Below are 21,359 nucleotides of genomic sequence, written 5' to 3'. Positions count from 1 at the left end.
GCTCCCACAACCTGCCCCGATTCGGATCTGGACCCGAGACATTGATGGTTCCTTTCACACCCTGCCACCTGCACTATTTATCTAGCAGATTGGTTGATGGTCCCACAGCACTGACCGGTTACAGGACAGCTCTTTAACTGCCCTGAGGTCATCGCTCGCTCAATTCCAGAAGCATGCTCGTCCGAACAGCTCAGTCCCAGGCCCCATCCACTGGTCTGGATGCGGATGCAGGTTAATCTCTCTGCCCATTCAGAACAATACTGGTGCCTGCCACGGAACTGCCAGCTACTGTGAAAGATCCCTACTGTGAGCCAGGTCATCTTCTCATGGCTTCCATCAGGCAGGACATGCAGAAGTCTGAATGAAGTCCCACACCACCAGTCAATTCTTCAGTCTTTCACTGTACCTCGGTTCTTGAGACAATAATAAACCAATTCCAATTACAAATTATCCCCAGAGTTCTCATAGACGAGTACAGCATGGAAGTGTGTCCTTTTGCCCCTTCCTGTCCATCCTGACCCTGACACTGGGCCCATTTGCCTGCATTGGGTCTATATTCGTCTGCACCTTTCCCATACAAATGTCTGAAACATTGTCACTATATCTTCCTTCACTGTGTGCTGGCAGTCGTTCCTCCTTCAGCCAACACCATTTGGGGCCGGACTTGTGCCCAGACCTGCCAGGTGACTGGTCTGTTCTGGGGTTATTCCCGAGCAGACCCACATTGTGGTTTTCTATCCAGCAAAGAGCTGCCCCAGGGACATGTGGGCCAGGACATCCGTGGACTCACCTGCCACCAGCAAGATGCTGAAGGAACTCTGGGTCAGGCAGCATTGGTGGAGGGAAAGGGGTGGTCATTGTTGTTGGTAGAGACTCTTCATCTAGACTCATAAAGGGACTCGACCTGAAACTTCTCCACAGATGCTGCCTGATCTACTGAGTTTTTTTCATTCCAGAAGCTGCAGTCTTGTCCATCTTCTAAAGTGCTTGGGTGTACTTTCTTAGAGGTTACAGAGAGAAGGTTGAGAGAAAATGTAAATCAGCCATGATAGAATGGTGGAGCAGACTCAATGGACCGAATGGCCTAAAACTACTGTGTTTTGTGGTCCTATGACCTAAATCCTTTTCTGAATTAATTATTTTTCCTGATTGTGTTTCTTTGTGTGTGTCGTTCAGGTTTGGCGATCAATACCAGTGGAACAAAGTGACTTCCTGTATCCACAACATCCTGAGCGGCCAGCGGTGGATCGAACACTACGGCGAGGTGGTGATCACCAACACCAAGAGCAGTGTCTGCCATTGCAGGCTAACCTTCTTGAAGGTGTGTCTTGACTGCCTGCTTTTCAGCTATGTTTGTTTAGCAGCGTGAGGGCGGGTGGAGAACGACACTGACCACACAAAATGCCACGTCCTTTACTGCTCTTACTCAGACACTGACAGTTCTCGAGCTGAAAGCTACATGGACTGGGAATTTATTCCTTGGAGCGTAGGGGATTGAGGGTTGATCTTATGGCGATGTATAAAATCATGAGGGGGGATAGATAAGGTGAATATGCAGTCTTTTTCGCAGGGTTGGGGAAGTCAAGAACTCAACAGTATAGGACTGAGTCGCAAAGGGGGAGGTTTAGGGAACCATAAGATACAGGAGCATAATTAGACCAGCCCATTCTGTCTGCTCTGCCATTCTATCATGGTTGACATTTTCTTCAACCCTATTCTATCCATGACCATAAGACATAGGGGGACAATTAGACCATTCGGCCCATTGAGTCTGGTCCACCATTCCATCATGGTTGATTCATTATTCCTCTCAATCCCTGTAATCTTTAGCACCCTTAATAATGAAGAACCTATTAACCTCAGCTTTAAATATACCCAGCTGTCTGTGGCAATAAATTCCACAAATTCACCACTCTGGCTAACAAAATTCCTCCTCATCTCTGTTCTAAATGGATGTCCCTGAATTAAGGCTGTGCCCTTTAGTGCTAGAGCTCCCCACCATCGGAAGCATTGTCTCCATATCCACTCTATCTAGGCCTTTCAATATGCAATAGGTTTCAGTGAGATTTCTCTCCCTACATACACACACACACACACACACACACACACACACACACACACACACACACACACACACACACACACACGCTCTCTCTCGCTCTCTCTCTCTCACACACACACACACACACACGCTCTCTCTCGCTCTCTCTCTCGCTCTCTCTCTCTCTCACACACACACACACACACACACACACACACACACACACACACACACACACACACACACACACACACACACACACACACACACACACACACACACACACACACACACACACACACACACACACACACACACACACACACACACACACACAGAGTAAACTCCAGCAAGTACAGGCCAGAGCTACTAAATGCTCCTTGTATGTTAACTCTTTCATTCCCTGGATAACTTCATAAACCACCTCTGCACCCTCTCCAATGCCAGCACATCCTTCCTTTGAGAAAACATCCTCTCTATGTTCAGTCTAGTCAGGCCTTTCGGTATCCAGTAAGGTTCAATGAGATTCCCGTACACCCCCACCCCCAGTTCCTCATCCAATGGGAACCTGAAGGAAACCATTTTGAACCAGAGAGGAGATAGTTGCTCATTGATTTTTTTTTTTTCTGTGCGTGTTGCCCAGGTTTGGTGATCACTGTCAGTGGAACAAAGAGACAGGAGGTAGTTAAGGCCAGGAGATCAACAACATTTAAGCATGGGTACATGGATAGAAGTTGAGAAGGATTGGGACTAGCTTAGATGAGGTTGGTCAGCATGGAACAGTTGGGCTGAAGGGCCTGTCAACACTGCATGACTCTGACTCTCACTGGGTGTGTTCTCTCTTTTATCTCCAGACCAAGTACTGGAGCTCAAATGTAAATGAGGTGCAAGGCTCGGTGCTGGATCAGAATGGGAGGATTGTCCATCAGCTGTTTGGCAAGTGGCACGAGGGAGTTTACTGTGGTGGCCCACAAACTGCTAAATGCATTTGGAAACCAAGTAAGAGCTGCCGTGTTGCCGTCGACGCTTTAGCAGTGAGGTTAGCAGCTGCTGAAGCTTGCGTTCCCTTGCCATGGTCAGCATCCCAAGGCAATCGTTTGCATTTCCTGCATCGTAAGCACTAAATCAGTCCCAATCGAAGTGTGACAACGCACACAAAATGCTGCTGGAACGCAGCAGGCCAGGCAGCATCTATAGGAAGAAGCATAGTCAACGTTTCGGGCCGAAACATTTACATTTGAGTCCTGATGAAGGGTCTCGGCCCAAAACGTCGACTGTGCTCCTTCCTATAGTTGCTGCCTGGCCTGCTGCATTCCACCAGCATTTTGTGTGTGTTGCTTGAATTTCCAGCATCTGCAGATTTCCTCGTGTTTGCCCAATCAGAGTGTGATTATCCAAGCCTTTCCCCTGCCACCATATCAGGTGCAACACCTGTCCCAACACCTCTTTCCTCGCCAGCATTCAGGGACCCAAATTGCCTTACCAGCTCAGACTAATTAAGTGCATCTCCTCCCACCTTATTTCATCTCCAGATGTGGCCTCCTCTGCATCAGTACGAGATCAAGTGTAGGCTGGGTGACCATTTTGCAGAGCACCGTCACTGCATAATGCAACTCCCAGTTTCGCGGCATTTCAACCCGTAGTGGTTTGCGTAACGCTCGACAGCACCAGCAGTCAGAGTTCAATTCCTGCTGCTGTCTAAGGAGTTGGTACATTTTCACCGTGATCACGTGGGTTTCCTCTGGGTGGTCTACTTTCCCTCACAGTTCAAATCTTGCGGGTTAGTGTTATGAAGTTGTAGGCATGTTACGTTGACGCCAAAAGCATTTCAACGCTTGCAGGCTGACCAGTGCTATCCTCGGACTGTTGTTCAATAACCCAAGCGATGCATTTCCCTGTATGAAGCAGAATCAAGCTTATTATCACTGACATTTGTTGTGAAGTTTGTTTTATGGCAGCAGTACATTATAAGACATCAAATAATAAACTGCAATAAGCTAACTTTTCTAAGTAAACAAACAAAATACAGTCACTGGAGGCTAGACGTACCTGAATTATGTATATAGACGTCGATCCCAATTAGAGGGTGAAATCTAATCTTGATTCACGGAGTATTCTGCAGTCATCTCCACTCTGGCTGGCAATATAGTAATAGCACTATTTGCAATATGAAACAGCTTTGGTTAAGCATTCTGAGTCCTTTCATTTTGCTGATGAATCCCTGATGTGTGTGAATTGGACATTGCTCACTCGTGTAATTTTAAAAGTTCAATTAAGCTTCACTAATCTCTTCATTAGTTTGTATAAACTTCAGTTTGTGTTGGTGTTTTCATATTTAGAATGCAATAGCCTTGTTTTCGCTGAAACATTTTATTTCAACAAGCATGCTGTGTTTGTTGTGGTAATGTTGGTTCAGTAATGTAATATTCTTGATTCTCTTTTCAGAACCCGTTCCTAATGACCATGAAAGTTATTACGGCTTCACCACATTCGCTCGGGAACTCAACGAACTGACCCTTGACCTTAAACGTGTCCTGCCCTTGACTGACACACGACTGAGGCCAGACCAAAGGTAGGCCGAAGTGAGACAGGCTCTTTACTCAATATGCCATTAACATTGAGACTGCCATGGTTCCTCCCAAGGCATCGTTTATCACGTTTCAGCTCCACTCTCAAATGTTCATAAAATATTTGTGCTGCTTTAAGCTGATTCTCTAAGGGCATTTTTTACAAGCTTGAATTTGTGGAATAAACTAATCACAGAATTACAACAAAATAAGAAGCCATTCGTCCCATTATGTCCACACAAAACTCAAGCAAAAATGTAGACATTGCAAATGTTCAATAAAAACAGAAAATGAAGGAAAAGATCGGCGAATCAGGCAGCATCTGTGAAAGGATTAATGGTTGATGTTCCAGTCTGAGATCGTCAGTCTGAAGTTCATCTCTCCACAGATGCTGCCTGATTTGCTCTGTTTTCCGGTGTTTGCCATTTTTATCTCTGCAATGTCAACCCAGTCAGTCCCAGATGGCAGGTCCTTCCTCATATCCCTACAGTGTCACATCAACCTCCATTATCTATTCAGTTCTCCTTTTGAAGCCAAGTCGGCTCTGCTCCCGCCACCCAGACAGTGAATATCTAACTGTGACTATTTACTGCATGAAAGTCTTTTCGGGGATCACCACCTGGTTCTGTTGATCTTCAGTTTGAGTCCTCTGGTCCTCGCTCCTCCTGCCAGTCCAAACTGTTTCTCCTTTTTCATTTGTGTTGGACCCTATTCCATCCTGAACACCTCAAATCAAATTCCTTCTCAACTTGAGAAAAGCAGAAGTGTGTAGTAGAAGGTGAAGATCTGAAATAAGAACAGTTTTTTTTTTAAAAAAAAAAAAGCTCAACAGATCAGTCAGTATCTGTAGAGAGAAGCTACATGAATGTTTCAGGTCAATGACCACCAGTTCTGATGAAATATTAACTGTTGCCTCCTTGTGGATGCTGCTTGACCTGCTGGGCATACCCACCGTTTTCTGTTCTCTGCTTGACCTTCTCTATTTCAAGGAGAACATCCTTGTTTATCCGGTCCTTAGGAAATCTATCTTTCTCTTGGTCATTCTGTGTTGTCGATGGAGAGTGGGGTATTTAAACTAACAAAATTGATTTATTTATAGAAGGACTTGCACTTCTTGTAATGGTTTTCACTACAGCAGCTGTAACACTGAAGCATCAAAGATTCAACACACACTTATTATCAAAGAATTTACACACCTTGAGATATGTCTGCTTACAAAGCAAGGAACCTGAATAACCTAATTTAAACAAAAAAGACCAGAAACCGCTGCGCAGAGAAAGAGAGGGGGGAGAAAGCACACACACCATGCAAATGAAAAAACGATAGTCGCAAGCCAACAGCGTTCTGAACCAGACTTAGAGTGACCCGGATTAGGTGAACAGGCATTGACTCCTCTCCAAATCGCTCACTCCATCTCCGGCGGCGATATGAACTCCGTGTGCGACTCCTGCTCAAACAAGTTGTGCCTCGCAATGTCCCAGCATAGCTCATCACCCCACCCGGACCAGCCTTGCCTCTGCCTACCTCCTCACTGTTTGTGGCGGTAGTTCACCACAATTTCCTTCAGAAAAGATGTGTGTTTAGTCAAATTTCCTTCATTTCAATCTACCTGAAAGCTGTCACGCTCCTTCATCTTAAACCAGGGAGGAAAAAAATCGAGTAATTGTTCCCATGCTACAATTCTAAAAGGAGGACCAACCAATCTTGGAGATAGTCATAAAGGAGGACTCGTGCATGGAACCAGGCCGTTCTGCTCAACTCATTCATGCTGACCAAGATGTTAGAGCCTGCCCTTTCCTTGCACACTTTCCAAGGCCTTTGTGTCAACATTGCACCACTGCATGGCTCATAAGCATCTCTTGCCTACCTAAAAACTTAATTTAGCATGTAACCCCATATTGGTTCAAGGCTTGCTTGGGAGGTGGGGGCGTAGGCTGAAGGAGCTTTCACTGCATGTCTTCACCACACCTCATGTAACCATAGACTTGGAAATTTACAATATAGAGGGAGACCCTTTAGTGAAGATGAAAAGTGAACGTGAAATTAATCTGTTTCTGGCACTTGTTCCTGCAATCACAGTTCTTTTCTCAAGTTCAAGTTTGTCATCTGACTATATATATTTACAGCCAAACGAAACAACATTCCTCCAGACCACAGTGCACCCACAAAACCTATCTCACACCGCACATAAAACAAAATATTACCACAAATAGGTTAGTAAACTATGATTCAAAGCGCATTTGGTGTGCAGCATAGGTAAGCAGTCTTGTTCTAGTGACAAGATCTTGGTGGTGGCAGGGTATTCATTAGGCCACTGTCAGGCACTTGGAAATATGAAGGTGTTGGCTTTCAACAATCTGTTAGGCTGCGAGTTCTAGGTCTGTTGAATCTCACCAAAATATATTTGGAATATTCGTTAGTTAATAAAATGTTGGTACAAAGCTGGCAGTGGGACAGGTTTTTTCCCAATATTCTGATTTGAGCTAATCAGACACCAGCTCCTGGCATCTAGGGAGCAGGCCTTAATTGCAGTTGGCAGAACATCTGGCTGGTTGACCAAAGATCCAGAGCCATCACAACATAAAGCACTGCTGAGCCCATTGCATCTGATTCATTTTTCATTTTTAAAATATTTTTTATTAATTATTATTGAAGATCAACAAAAAATACATTAAGGTAATCAAGTCAGTATGTCATTATGTACAATGAAGAATTGAATTAGCAAATAACTGATTAACAAAGCTAACCAATATATCAATAATAAGAAAAAAATAGTGTTAATAATATTTTTTGAAAGAAAGGTAAAAAAAGAGCCCCTACTAACTAAGAGAAAATAAAACCCCATTGGGAGCACAACCCTGGAGCTATACGTCATACAAGCTTCCATAAAAGAAAAACATCAATCCGCCAACTCAAATCCTTTTAAACAAAAATCGAAAAGAAACCATATTAATTAACTCAAATCAGATGACAGTAGCGGGCAAATGAACCCCACCTTTTCTCAAAATCAAATCGAGGATCAAAAGTTCGACTTCTGATTTTCTCCAAACTAAGACATAGCATCACCTGAGAGAACCATTGTATCAAAGTAGGAGCAGAAGCATCTTTCCATTTCAACAAAATAGCCCTTCTGGCCAATAATATAACAAGTGCAATTACATGTTGGTCTTATAGGTTGTAAATTAATTTTTAAAACTTCAGAAATTGTAGAGAAAATAGATTTCCAAAAATGTTTCATTATAGAACACGACCAAAACGTGTCAATGTGGCTGTCTCGGTTTTACATCTGTCACACTGACTATCAACATTAGGAAACATTTTAGACAGTCTCTCCTTTGTCAAATAGTAACGATGTATAATTTTAAATTGAATTAAAGAGTGATTGGCACAGATCGAAGAAGAGTTAACCAACTTCAAAATCCACAACCAATCCTCTGTTATCAGGGTCATGTTAAGCTCTCTCTCCCAATCTTAAGTGAAGGGTAATTGTGCTGTTGTAACGATAAATTATAAATTTTCCCAATAAAACCTTGCACTAAAGGGTTCATTTTAAAAATAATACCTAACAGGTCAGAATCCTGTATATATGGAAAATTATTTAAATATTCTTGTGAGAAGTGTCTGACCTGAAGATATTGCAGGAAATGTGAATACGAGAGAGTATTTAGTTACTAATTTCTCAAAAGACATCAATCGGTCATCTTGGAACAGATCCATGAAGGAATAAACTCCTTTATTCCTCCAAAGAAGAAAGGTAGGATCACTTAATGAAAGTTTAAGTAAATAATTTCGATAAATTAAACTTTAAAAGTTTAAATTTTTTAAGATTAAAAAAAGTTATGAAACTGGAACCAAATTTGTAATGGCTGCTTAATCACAGGGTATAAATTTAAATTAGTAATTTTGGCCAGTTGTACAGGTAGAGAAGCTCCTAATAATGAGGTTAAGTGAAACTGTTCCACAGCATTCAATTCCAAATCAGCCCAAGGTGATAGTTCATTTTTATCATAACAAAAAGCACATATAATGCATATTAACAGCCCAATAATACATTCTTAAATTAGGCAAAGCAAGACCTCCATGCTTTTTTAATTTTTGTAAATGATATTTACCAATTCTTGGTCTTTTATTATTCCAAACAAAAGATGAAATAATAGTCAACCTGATCAAAAAAAACTTATTAGTTAAAAAAGGGATATTTTGAAATACATATAAAAAATTTTGGTAAAATCATCATTTTAACTGCATGAATTCGGCCAGCTAACAAAAGTGTAAGTGGATTCCATCTACAAAATAATTGCTTCATAAAATCCACTAAAGGAACCAAATTAGTTTCATAAAGGTCTTTGTGATTTTTTTAGTGATAATAATACCTAAATATTTAAGAGTCCGTGACTCTAAAAGGAATGTCATATATAGAAGCAGAGTCATTTAGGGGAAATAATTCACTTTTATGAAGGTTTAGTTTATATCCCAAAAACTTTCCAAAATCACTTAATAGTTTCAATAAACTAGGAATGGATTCTTCAGGATTCGAAATATGAACTAAGAGATCGTAAGCATAAAAGGAGATCTTATGAACAGTCCCATTTATGAAAATTCCATGAATATCTTTAGCTTCACGAAGTGCAATAGCCAAGGGTTCCAGCAACAAATTAAATAACAAAGGACTTAACGGACATCCTTGTCTCGTACCCTGAGAAAGCTGGGGACAAAAAAGATCTGCAATTGGTAGTAATAACAGTAGCAGTAGGGCTTTTATATATCATTCTGATCCACTTATTAAAATTAATACCAAAGCCAAATTTCTCTAAAACATTAAATAAGTACGGTATTTCCATTCAACTCTGTCAAATGCGTTTTCATTGGGAAGTCTTAGTAAAGGATGAATATATAGCATCTGATTCTATGCTTTGAGGGCATGTGTGATTGACTGCCCACTCTCTCCTCGACCTAGCCCAGGGAAATTAACCCTTTCAAATAGACATGAGAATCTTTCTGAAAGGGATTATGAATCCTTATCAAATTGATTCAGAGGATGGGGATATTGAATTTCAATAGTTCATTAGTTCCATTTTAATATCAGAATGTATTCAATATACAATCTGAAATTCTTGATCTCCGCAGATATCCTCAAAACAACAGAAGAGAAAAACCCATCGAATGAATAACAGAAAAAAACATAGAACCCCAAAGCCCCCCTCCCCTTCCCCCACTTATTCTAGCATAAGGCATCGGCATTCTCACCACCAACCGTGCCCCCAAAGAGAGTCCATGATCTACAGTCTAACTGTTCACTCCAACATTTGCCACTTCCCACAGGCTCTCTCTCTCACTAACAAGGGGGAGACAGGTATCGCTCTTTCCACAGTGACGGGGAGACAACACTCCCCCATCTCCAAATTGACTGAGTTAAGAATCGACCATGTTGGTGGGCCAAGGGTTGAAGAGAGACCAGACAATGTAAGGTCGACAGATTCCCTTCCCTAAAATATGTTAGTGAATTGGATGGATGTTTTCAATAATCCATCAAGTTTATGATTCCCATGATTGAAATTAGCTCTTAATTTGTGATTGCAGTTTTATTTAATCAGAGAACTTAAATTTGGGTATCTGCCACCGTGGGATTGTCCCTTGGTCAATGATCCAGAACTCTAGCCAAAATTTTAAATATTAACGTTATTTCTCTAATGTACTTTGAGACATACAGTGAAATGTGTCATTTGGGCCAAATCAAATCAGCGAGGATTGTGCTGGGGGCAGCCTGCATGTGTTCCCATGCTTCCGGCACCAGCATAGCATGCCTGCAATTCTCTAATTTGCTTTATAACAGTATGTCTTCGGAATGTGGGAGGGAACCGTGTGGTCCCGGGGAAAATATACAAACTCCTTACTGACTGCAGTGGGAGTCAGAGCCCGATTTGTGATTGGTAGCGCTGTAAAGCAATTGTGCTGACCGCTATGCTACTGAGCCACCCAAGCAATGTACCGATTAGATTCCATAACTTTCTACTTCCCCTTTCAGGCTGAGTTTGCCAGTGTCAAACATGGAAGCCTCTTCATTATACTGCAAGTCTTTGCCAGTAACCTTGCGCCTCCCTCGTTTTTTTTAATATGTGTTTTCTTTAACTTCAGATATCTAGAGGAGGGGAATGTGGATGGAGCAGAGGTTCATAAGCAAAGAATTGAACAATTACAGAGGGAGAGGAGGAGGATAATGGAAGAAAACAACATGGTTTACCAGTCTCGTTTTTTCACGTAAGTAGCAGTTAGGTACAGTGGTTCATTTTACTGTACCCATTATGGGCAGAGGCTGCGCACTGCGTTGCTGTGATGCTGGTGATGGGTAGATGCCAAAAGGGGAGTGAAGGAGAGGGTGAGATCTTCAGCATCACCACCGGTCTGCTGAAGGTACTCAGTGGGTCAAGTATCTGTCTGGGGATTATGGGGGGGTGGGGAGGAATTGTCGATGTTTTAGTTTGTGTCCCTGCATCAGGGCAATTTTGTTGCTACAGGTTCAAGCATCTGGAGTCTCTTGTGCCACCAGCATCTGCCTTTGGACTCTAAAGATGAGCTTCATTTGTCACATGCACATTGAAACATACAGTGAAACATGTCATTTGCGTCAATGGCCAGCACAGTCTGAGGATGTGCTGGGGCAGCCTGCGAGTGTCGCTGTACTTTCGCACCAACATAGCATGTCCACAACTTATTAACCCTAACTCGTATATCTTTTGGAATATGGGAGGAAACTGGAATTCCCAGAAGAAACCCACAAAGTGAACCCCTTACAGACAGCAGCAGGAATTGAACCCCGACCTCTGGGGGCCCTACCATCCCACCTTATTCATTGCATGAGGCATAGCAACAGAAGCGAGAGTGTGCCATTTCTGTCCCTTGTACCTGCTTTCCCCATTCACTGAGTTCATGGCTGATCATTTATCTCAGGACTAATTTCCAGCAGGAATACCGTCCATATTCCCTGATTCAGTTAACAATCTGCTCAATCCCCCTCTCTAATCTGCCAGTGACTGAGTTACTGCAGCCATTTGGATGGAGAATACCAAAGGCTTATTGCCTGTCGGGCAAAGAAAGTTGAAAGTAAATTTATTATCACAGTGCATGTGTCACCATGTCTACCTTGAGATTCATCTTCTTGCAGGCATTCACAGAACAGAAATAGAATTAATTTAAAACGATACACAATGGCTGACAATCACTGTGCAAAAGAAGACAAACCATGCAGATAAAAAAAATAAATCAATAATGCTAAAATACTTATTATCTCAGCCCCTTAATTGGAAACTTTGAGCTCTGGTTCTAGATGCCTCAGCCAGGGGGCAGCATCTGCACCTACCCTGTCAAGCTGCACAAAACAAAATCGTACGTTTCAATTAGGTCACTTCTCATTCTTCACAATGTTTTCACAGCCTTCTCGAAGTGCAAAACTCTTTATTTGCTTTTCCAGCATCTGCCCTGTCAGGTTTTCAGTGAGTTGTCATTGTCAAAGACAGCCTCACACAGAAATGATACGAGGTCTTTATCAAAGACAGCCTCACACAGTGACCTTCCTGCAAGAGAAATGGCGTCTTGTGCCCAGGACAGAACAACCCATACTGTGGGTTGCCCATTGAGTTCAATGATGTCATTTGTGCAGGTGTGGTTGGCAAGGCCAGCTCTGGAGGTGCATGCTCAGAGGCTGGCTTGTGGAGGGGTAGGGAAGGAAACAGGTGAGATGCTATGGCAGGCACAGATGCTGAGGTTATCCTGCCTTCTCCGGCTCTGGGATGCTTTAAAGTTGACGCAGACCCATTTGGTCAAAACACACCAGCCTGTTCTGTCCTGGGCACAAGACTCCATTTCTCTTGCAGGAAGGTCACTGTGTGAGGCTGTCTTTGATAAAGTCGTCGTATCATTTCCGTGTGAGGCTGTCTTTGATAAAGTCCTCGTATCATTTCCTTGGATATCCCTGTTTAAAGTCAAGTTTATTCAATGCACAAGAACACACACAATTTTTTTAAACTTTCAGCAGCAGCATCACAGGCACGTGACATCAGATGCAAAGCATTCACAAGAGAAAAAAAAGTTATCCAGAAAAGTGCACAGAGCAAAAAAACGCAACTTTCTAGTCATCCAGTTCAAGCTCTTTATAAGGGAGCTGGCATTGCGAATGGGTCTGTCTGTGGGAATTGTCACCTGTCCAGTGTAACTGTGCCCTCAGGGTCGTGACCAGGTAGGTTTTGTCCAGCCTTTCCAAGTTTTACCTTGATGCCAATGAGTGATGGCAGAAATCTTGTGGAAACACTTGCTGTTTGATGCGTTTCCTGTAAAGTCTCACAGCCATGCTCAAGGTTGAACGCTTGGTTCACTTTGATCTTGGTTGATGGCTTTTTGTTTCCATGATTCCATCACACAAGAGACCAAGTGACTGACCTTGTGAAATCAAACCACTGTTACTATGTCAAGACCACCAAGAAGAAACCTACCAGCTACTGAAATAAGAGGGTGTTTCTAGTAGAGTCGTGACTAGGATCTGAGGGCACAGCCTCAGATTAAGGGCCATTGCTTTAAAACTTGAGATGAGGAGGAGTTTCTTAAGCCAGAGGGTGGTGAATCTGGAATTTATTACCACAGATGGCTATGGAGGCCAACTCATTGGGTGTACTTAAGGCAGAGATTGAGGACTCTTGATTGGTAAAAGGGTTATGGGTTAGGGGGCGAATGGGGTTAAAAAAAAATCGGCCATGTTTAGATGACAGAGCAGGTTTGATGGGCCGAATGGCCCGATTCTGCTCCAATCTCTTATGTAGGTTCCACTCCAAAATGTACGAAATCCTGACTTGGTAAAAGTTCACCGTTCCTTGTTCTAAATCCCAGAGCAACTTTGCCAGAAGGGTTATCGCAGTTCAAAGGGACCGTCACTTCCAAAGGGCACTAAATGCTGACCTCATCATCGATGCACAAACCCGCAAATAATCAAAGAACTGATAACCAAGTTGCTTCCTTGATGGACCCCTCACTCTACATGAGTTGTGGTTTCAAATAAGAGAGTGGATGATCTGAAAAGCAGCACTTCCAACACCGCATTGAGACGTGAAGTCACTCCTGCTTCAGTGTCAAGAGCATGAATGGCTTCCAGTCTGTTGCCCATCTGCCCCTCTGTTTTTAATGAGCCACACTTTTGTCTTTTTTTTCCAGAAAAACTATTGACGCCAGTGGAAAAGAGTCATGGATTAGCAACGGTACTTACTGGGAGTTGAGGAAAGACCCCGGATTCTCAAAGGTGGACAACCCAGTGCTGTGGTGAGGGCCCAGTTGTGCGTTGGGCCATGTGGAAAGTCTTTACACCTCCCTTATCCCCCAAAGTCCCACCACCTCCTGTTCCATTGCCCCTCACCACACCGACCCTGCTTCTCAGGTTTACCTCCTAGCAGGTGCCTTAAATTTTATACGAGAAGAGCACACTTGCGTCCAAAGCACAGCGTATGTGCTGCTAATAGATTGTTCCTCCCCACTCTAGCGCAAGGGAGTAGGGGTGTGGGTTCCCGGCTAACTCAAAAGTGCATTATTTGGAAATACACTAAGGTTGTTGCACCTTTCCATATCACCTGACATAAATGTAATGTATCCACATCTGTTTGTCATGGACGTCTTTCTTTGAAAGTTTCATAGATTATGAAGAATATTTTATCAATCAGCCTGTTTTATGAAGAATTTTAGTTTTCAAAGAAAGTCTAAGCTTTATTTTAAAAGAAAATAGTGTATATTTATTTTGGGAGGTGATTTTTTTTCTCATCTTTTGAGTCACTGCTGCTGATGGTCTGACTGCTAACGCAGTGGGGTTTTATGAAATAATTTGTAATTGGCATCCACACAGGGTAAAGATTCCCTTTGCTACAGAGTTACTCTGAGATATAGATCTCATGAGCGATGGTGGTCTGCAGTGGGAAGGAATTCCTTGAGCAGTTTCCTCCCTCTGCTAATTTCTTGGAACTGATAGACCAGCTGTACGTTTGGAATGGTTTGGAAATCTCCATTTTGGACATGCCCCCTGCAGTGGACCAATGATGCAATGCAGGATTGAAATGATGTCTAGCAGATGTTAAAAAAGATGCATTCAGTCTTTTATGTTACAGCACTGTACGCAATCACTTTTCAATCAAAGATTATTTGTTTGTATAGACTGAGATAATGCCTCACTAGAGACGTTTTTAACAGTGGTGGCATTTCATCCTCCAGGTTCGATGTATTTGCAGGTTCCCAGCACATTTTGAGGGGGAGCCCTTGTATTCCTGTGATTAAAATGACACTTGTCATTTGCAAAGATTGTTTTCATCTCAAGAAAACAAATGGAAAATTCTTCAAGAAAGTTTTTTTTTAAAGCTCTGGAAAGATACAGGAGTCTCTTAAATACCATCTCACTAGCAAGTTGTAGTTGACTTTTCCTTGACTAGTGAGAGGTCTTGGAGCTCATTATTAAGTTGTGGCTAACAAGACACAGCATATATTGGCAATCGAGCAGCAGTCACAAAGGCCCATTAGAGGGGTTTATAGAGGTGGTGTAAATGGTCAAAAGCCATTGGATGTTAGCTTGAGGTGTCAAGTGCTGTCAGGATGCCCTGACTACGCGTGGAATGACAGTTATTTACATTTGTAACTTTTCATTGCTAAAGTTTGCGGGATGCACAACTGGCAAGTTTATCACACGGAGCCTGAGATGCAGCACGGTGTGCATTTTGCAGTCAGTAGCCTGCGCCACTGCAGCTGGGGGAAGTGGAACCGTGATTAAACACGGTTGCAGTGTTTAAACACGGACCAGTGATGCCACGTCGTCTTGTTCCGGCATTACTCAGCTGGAACTCTGCTGCTGTTAGTCCTGGTGCGCAGTCCGCACTCACGCGGCCGCTGAGTGGTTTGAAAAGCGGTTGTGCTGAACTCTGTGGGAGAGTTGACCTGTAGCCTGTAAGAAGTACTGAGGTGTCCCCAGCTCCCAGAACAGTAAGATTGGCAGCACTCATCTGCTCTTGGTTGAACTGCATTGAGCTTGTGGAAAAGTTGCTGTGCATTGCAACTCGCTCTGCTTTAACAGTGCTAGTAATGCATTGGAATCACATTGGGAGCAAGCATGTGCTTTTCACTGTGCTTATGGAGTGTTGACCACAAGATCACAATTCCCACCTACATTGCTGAGTAGCTGTAGGCTTTAGCTCTGTTTGGTCCAGTGGGGCAGTAACCAGAATGGTTTGGGCTTAGGTTTGATCTCCGGTCTTTGCCGTCTTAGCTGACCTCTGCTCTGGAAGAGGTGAGATGAGGGTTGGTTGGTGGACCCTGGAATTGTTTCCACAAGTTGTAAATGGAGGGAATGGATAACCAATCCATTGGCCTTTTCTTGCCTACTTACACATCAGATGCAGAGGTAAGAGGGCTCCACCACTTCATCACGTTTCCCTCGTTCGTGTTGGCCAAGGTGCAAGGTAGTTATAGCAAGGGGATGGATAATAGCAATACCTTTGAAATTCTCTGCACTGATCCATTGATTAAACATCTCATGTTACCATTTACAGTCAAATACTAAAACCCAATGGGTCATTTTTCTTGGAAACCATCACACAGAACTGCAGGAAGTTTGAGATGTACAGTTTTATAGTGGGAGCAACTAGGGGGAATTGCAAGGTACTACAATTGCTTTAAATATTTCTTGGCTTGGGATAGTTCGTGGCAGGATCACACTAATTTTGTTCAGTATTTCATAATGGTCAACGTTGTGCAAGGACTGGCTGTAGATTCCACTGTGACTCTCTTTTTGGTGAAAGTATTCTCCTGATATTCACTGACTTGGTGTGAAGAAGATAGACTATCAATCCTTTCATTGCTTTGAGATTCTTACCCCTTAGTGAATAAGCACAACTATGAGTAGTTTGACAGGGAGGGATACCTGCAAATCACTGTTTTAAATTGTTGTGAATAAGTCTAAATATCTCTAAACTTAAAAAGGGACCTGTTATATGGTTAGTTAGTACTCACCATCAAACCAGTGGGTTATAAAGGTGAATAAAGGAAATTAATTAACTGCACATTTGCAGCACTTTTAATCAGGAGCTGAATCAAGACTCCTTCTCGGATGAGATACTAAGCCTTGGAACGAATATGTATGAAGGTACAGAAGGAAAATTTTTTTTTAAAAAAAGTAATAACCATTTCGAGGGCTTGGAAGTTCCTTCTGGTTCTGGTGAAGGCTCTTCACGTACACTGTTAGTGTTTAGCTTGAACACTTTGGATATGCATTTGGAACTGTTACTTGAAGTGTGGATGTTGGTCACCTTTACCATTTGATGGCATTATTGCTGCCTGATTTCCTCCACCCCTACCCAAACCCAGAGTTTGTATAAAGCTGGTATTTATACCTCCCTGAAGAGTTATCTGCAGGCAGACAACAAACAGGGTCAGACCTCATGATCTCTCACTTCTATATACTTTAACAATGATCACTCATTCTCAGCATAGTATCTCTGTTCATTTGCTTCAGTAAAGTTTTGAGACTCTGGTCATTTGAATTGGAGCAAGATTTGTTTTAAAATGGTCGAAATCAAATCTGTATAATGTGGATCCTGAGACACATGATATCCAGATTGAATACTGTGGACTGCAATGTTGAGGTAGGTTAAGGAAAAGCGGTAAAGTGCAAAATGCTCACCTTTTAATACAGCCTACCAAGATTGGGCTAATTGAGATTGTTCAGATGGCTTTGAATGAAGAAAATTCACTTGGCTTCATCCTGCTCAGAGTACCAAGTTAATCATCTTCATGGTACAGTTGGGTTTGGACTCTCCGCATCCAACAGTCTCTGTCCAGTCGTGGAAGTATTTCTACCCCTTGTTCAAATGCTGCTGTGGGAAATTTTAAAGTGCTGACTTGGGTTTGCTTTCACTCCTTTTTTTTAAAAAAAGAAGAAAGATAGCATGAGATGAAGATTGTTTGGAAATAATGCAAAGCTCTTGTCAAGTTGGCAGAATGTTTTTATCCTCAAGTTGCCTAATTTTTACCCCAAACCTTCCCCCACCACTTGAGTCACTTCACAACATCTGCAGTCGTGTAATGCTGTCAACTGGCCTTGTGTACCTCTGGGGGAGAAATGTTACATTTACTGCATTCTGCATTATTCCATGACGCTTGCAAAACAATGACCTTTTTGAAAGTTCCACTCAACATTGGCTCAGTTAGAGCTTAGACCCATTCACATCTTTAAATCATGACCAGGACATAACTCAAAATGAAGCATGACATGATACCATAAGAGAAAAAATGTTCTTTGAGCTTCTCTTAATATCTTAGTCAAAATTAAATATTTATTTTAACTACAACAGTTTTGATTGGAGATTTCACGTTTATACATTATTGATATTATCTGATGACCCAATTAGTAACGTATTGGTGCCTGTAATCATCTCCAAGCAAATCTTGTGTGTTGGTCAATGGGGAGGTGGACATTGAGCTGTCTTTCATATGGGGAATATAAAGTTGCACATTAAGCAGATTTAACTTTTGGACACTTTTCCATGCTATGCTCTGAGAGAAGTGGAGAGGTCATGTCTGTGAAGGGCAGTTGGTCATTGACCATTATTTCCACGCCTTGCTCACTCTAGTTGCTGCAAAATGTTGGTTCTTTGCAGAATGTAAAAGCCAATTTGCTTGTGTCCCACCACTAATTTTGGAATAGTTTTGCACTATGCCAAAATTGCTGTTACTTTGGAAAAGTAAATGCCTGAATACAATCCTCTCTGAAGTACCTTCCTGGCCCTTGATTCCACACACTAGGAAAGTGAGGTCAAATTCCAGAATGTCTCTTGGAGCTTATACCCTTCAGTGATGTTGCACCGTTAAAAGGGCATTTTGTAAGGCAAGGATGGAACCAATATAGTGCAATCTTTATACAGTACTTGTAATAGACCAGCTATTGTACCTTTTGGTTGTGAGTGAGAATTGCTGGAAATTTTGATTTTTATCCTCCAATCTCACTGAGAAAAACTAATGTTACTGTGCTACTAGATTCTGCTACCATAGTTACAAAGAGTAAATTTCAGCAGATTTTCCCCAGTAGGGTTATGGAATTAGACTGCAACTAGACTGGCAATACCCCTGATTCTAGCATTCCTCGTTTTCTGTTGATTAGTTTTGCTCTGTGACCACCTCTCCATTTTTTCCAGATTTTTGTTATTTTATTTAAACAGTGAAGAAATGAGAACATCCTATTAGTCCCACCAAACCTCTTCAATACTGTTCACTGCCCCATTTTACTGTGCCCTGAATGCCAATTTCTCCCAATTTTACCACCACTTTCCCCCGGTGAAATCAGATTCACAAAATATTCATCAGTTTGTGACCTATGAAGAGCAAGTAGAACACCCCCAATATTTTTCCCACCGTAAAATGTCCAGCCTCCTTCCCACTTGATGACTGCACATTTTTTTGTCAATAGTTAATGAGAGGCACCTCTGGTTCCTACCCTTGTGGGTTAGAGCTCAGCTGAAATTTAAGTATTTTAGCCAAACATCAGTACATTTATTTCTCTATCCACTCCAAGGCAATGTGTTTATCCTACCACTGTATCATTGTGACTTAGCTATTCAGGCACTCTTTTCACACAGCAACACAAGTAGTCAGCACTGGCATCTAAGTGAAAATCCAGTGCCCACATTAGACTTGTGTGGCAAGTCCATTAGCCACAGGATTGGTTCTGGCCACCAAGATAGAGCAAAACTAGACAGAGCAAGGTGTGGAGGTAACTTATAAGAGTCATTTTAAAAGTTAGAGTCTGAAAATCATGGGAAAAAATGTCATCCTGTCTAAGTTAAACATTTTAGAAATCTTTTTGTATTGTTTTGAAACATCATTGAAGCAATATTCAAATAGATTGTGTCATCAGGACTTCTGTATTAGTGGCACAATGACATCTCCATTCAAGCACAGTGTGATAAGGTATTCAATACCTTGTACTTGGCATGTTTAAATGTTTATTAAAAATATAATTGTGTCTGAAGGATTGGTGTACTTGTTTTTGTTCCCTTCACCCTTAGTGTGCAAGGATTGGAAGCTCTCTTCCTTCAATATCTCTACATGAGTATGTTCATAAATGATTTCCTTGCAGTTTTGGTGTCTCTATATTTATACTTTATTATAATATAGAAAGAGACCATTTGACCCATTGAGTCTATGCCAGCCCTTGATCCCATTCCCTTATACCTTTTCTCACATACTGTTCAACTCCCTCCTAACATTAGGAGCAATTTACTTTGGACAATTAACTTCGGGATGTGGAAGGAAATCAGAGCACGTGGTGGAAGCCCAGATGATCACAACACACAGAGGTCAAGGTTGAACCCAGGTTGCTGAGGCTGTGAGACAGCACCTTTAACTGTTATGTTACTCTGTCCAAGAAGCTTCTGCTTGCTTTTTGTGGAAATGCAGTGGACTATTGCTAGTTCATGGAATGCTGCCTTTGTCTTGTGGGAAGAGGTTGAGTAGAAAACCCTATGCTGATTGAATACAAGACAGCAGTTTAAAAAGGGAAAAAAAAATTAGATTAGCTTTGTCACATGAACCTCGAAACATGCAATAAAATGTCGTTTTGTGTCAACAATCAACGCAGTAAGGATTGTGCTGGGGGCAGTCCACAAGTGTCGCCACACTTCCGACACAAATATAGCATGCCCGCAACTCACTTTTGGAATGTGGGATTCGAACCCTGACCAGTGAAGCAATTGCACTAGTTGCTACACTACAGTGAAAGTTAATGGAAGTCTGAAGTAAAGGAGTATTCAGTTAGTAGTCAGCAGATCAGAAAGCATCTGTGGTGATAAACAATAGAATGAATATTACAGGTTGGTTACCAGTTTGGAAACAAACTGCAACATCAGGTAATCTGAAACCATTGAATTCAAACTTGTCTGGACTATTACATACCTAAATGAAAGAAGCTATTACCTGACTCTTTGTTGGACTTCCTTGGAATAGCATAAGAAGCCAAAGACATTTGGATGAAGAATTAAATGACAGGCAAGTGGAAACCCTTGTAGAACAAGAGGAAGTGGTCAGCAATTTATGTTTGGTTTACAGTGCAGAAGAGAATACACTGAACATGGAAAATAATTGTTTCTGGATGATAAGGGAAGAGATAAAAGAATAAGTTTGTCATCTCTTGCAGCTGCATGGGAAAGGACTGAGAGGTGTGGAGATTGAAGATGGATGAGTGAATTGGGGAGTCACAGAAGGTGGAGGATCTTTAGAATACTCGATGGGAACCAGAAGGGGGAAAGGTGTGTCTTGATGATACCACCATGTTGAAGGAATTAGGCTCTGTGGATGATGTGTTGAATGTAAATGATTGGGAGCGGGGGCAGGTAAGGGGAAGAGATATCCTATCCTTAGAGGCATGGGCCTGAGACCAGAAGTAGATTAGATTCAAATTCAGATTTATATATCACATGTACATCAAAACATAGTGGAGCATGTTTGTGTAAGTTGGGGTGCCACACATTCCAGCACAAACTCTGGTTGTCAAGCTTTGATCTTCAGTATCCAGACCTTGAATAGGGGAAGTAAGTGAGAGCCCTGTCAACGCTGGTAAAGGGTCAAAACCTTGGTTAAGTTCAAATCAGACATCATGGGAGCTCAGATACAGGGGGGAAATATCATCAGAACAGAAATGGAGTTGCAGAAACTTGAGAAAGTCGACAGTTCTCCTGAAATGGGAT

General features: G+C 42.0%; 1 protein-coding gene across 5 annotated transcripts in view; it reads left to right on the top strand.

The window, feature by feature from the left end:
* LOC140741325 (oxysterol-binding protein-related protein 7-like) overlaps nt 1–19,645 on the top strand; it is a 123,836-nt gene extending 104,191 nt beyond the window's left edge. For 4 of the 5 annotated variants that reach the window (XR_012102046.1, XR_012102048.1, XR_012102045.1 and 1 more), the window contains 6 exons: nt 1,177–1,321; nt 2,896–3,040; nt 4,487–4,613; nt 10,744–10,866; nt 13,807–16,765; nt 16,813–19,645. Coding sequence is in view for 1 of the 5 variants with exons in the window: in XM_073071409.1 (XP_072927510.1) it covers nt 1,177–1,321; nt 2,896–3,040; nt 4,487–4,613; nt 10,744–10,866; nt 13,807–13,915 (649 nt within the window). In the remaining 4 variants the exon portion in view is untranslated. Of the gene's footprint in view, nt 1–1,176; nt 1,322–2,895; nt 3,041–4,486; nt 4,614–10,743; nt 10,867–13,806 lie in introns of all 5 variants that reach the window. The other variant, XM_073071409.1, reaches the window with a different exon arrangement.
* The last annotated feature ends 1,714 nt before the right edge of the window (nt 19,646–21,359 follow it).

This window comes from Hemitrygon akajei, chromosome 18, assembly GCF_048418815.1.
Source record: "Hemitrygon akajei chromosome 18, sHemAka1.3, whole genome shotgun sequence".
NCBI classification, from domain to species: Eukaryota; Metazoa; Chordata; class Chondrichthyes; order Myliobatiformes; family Dasyatidae; genus Hemitrygon; species Hemitrygon akajei.
This window is presented reverse-complemented; position numbering and strand designations above follow the sequence as displayed.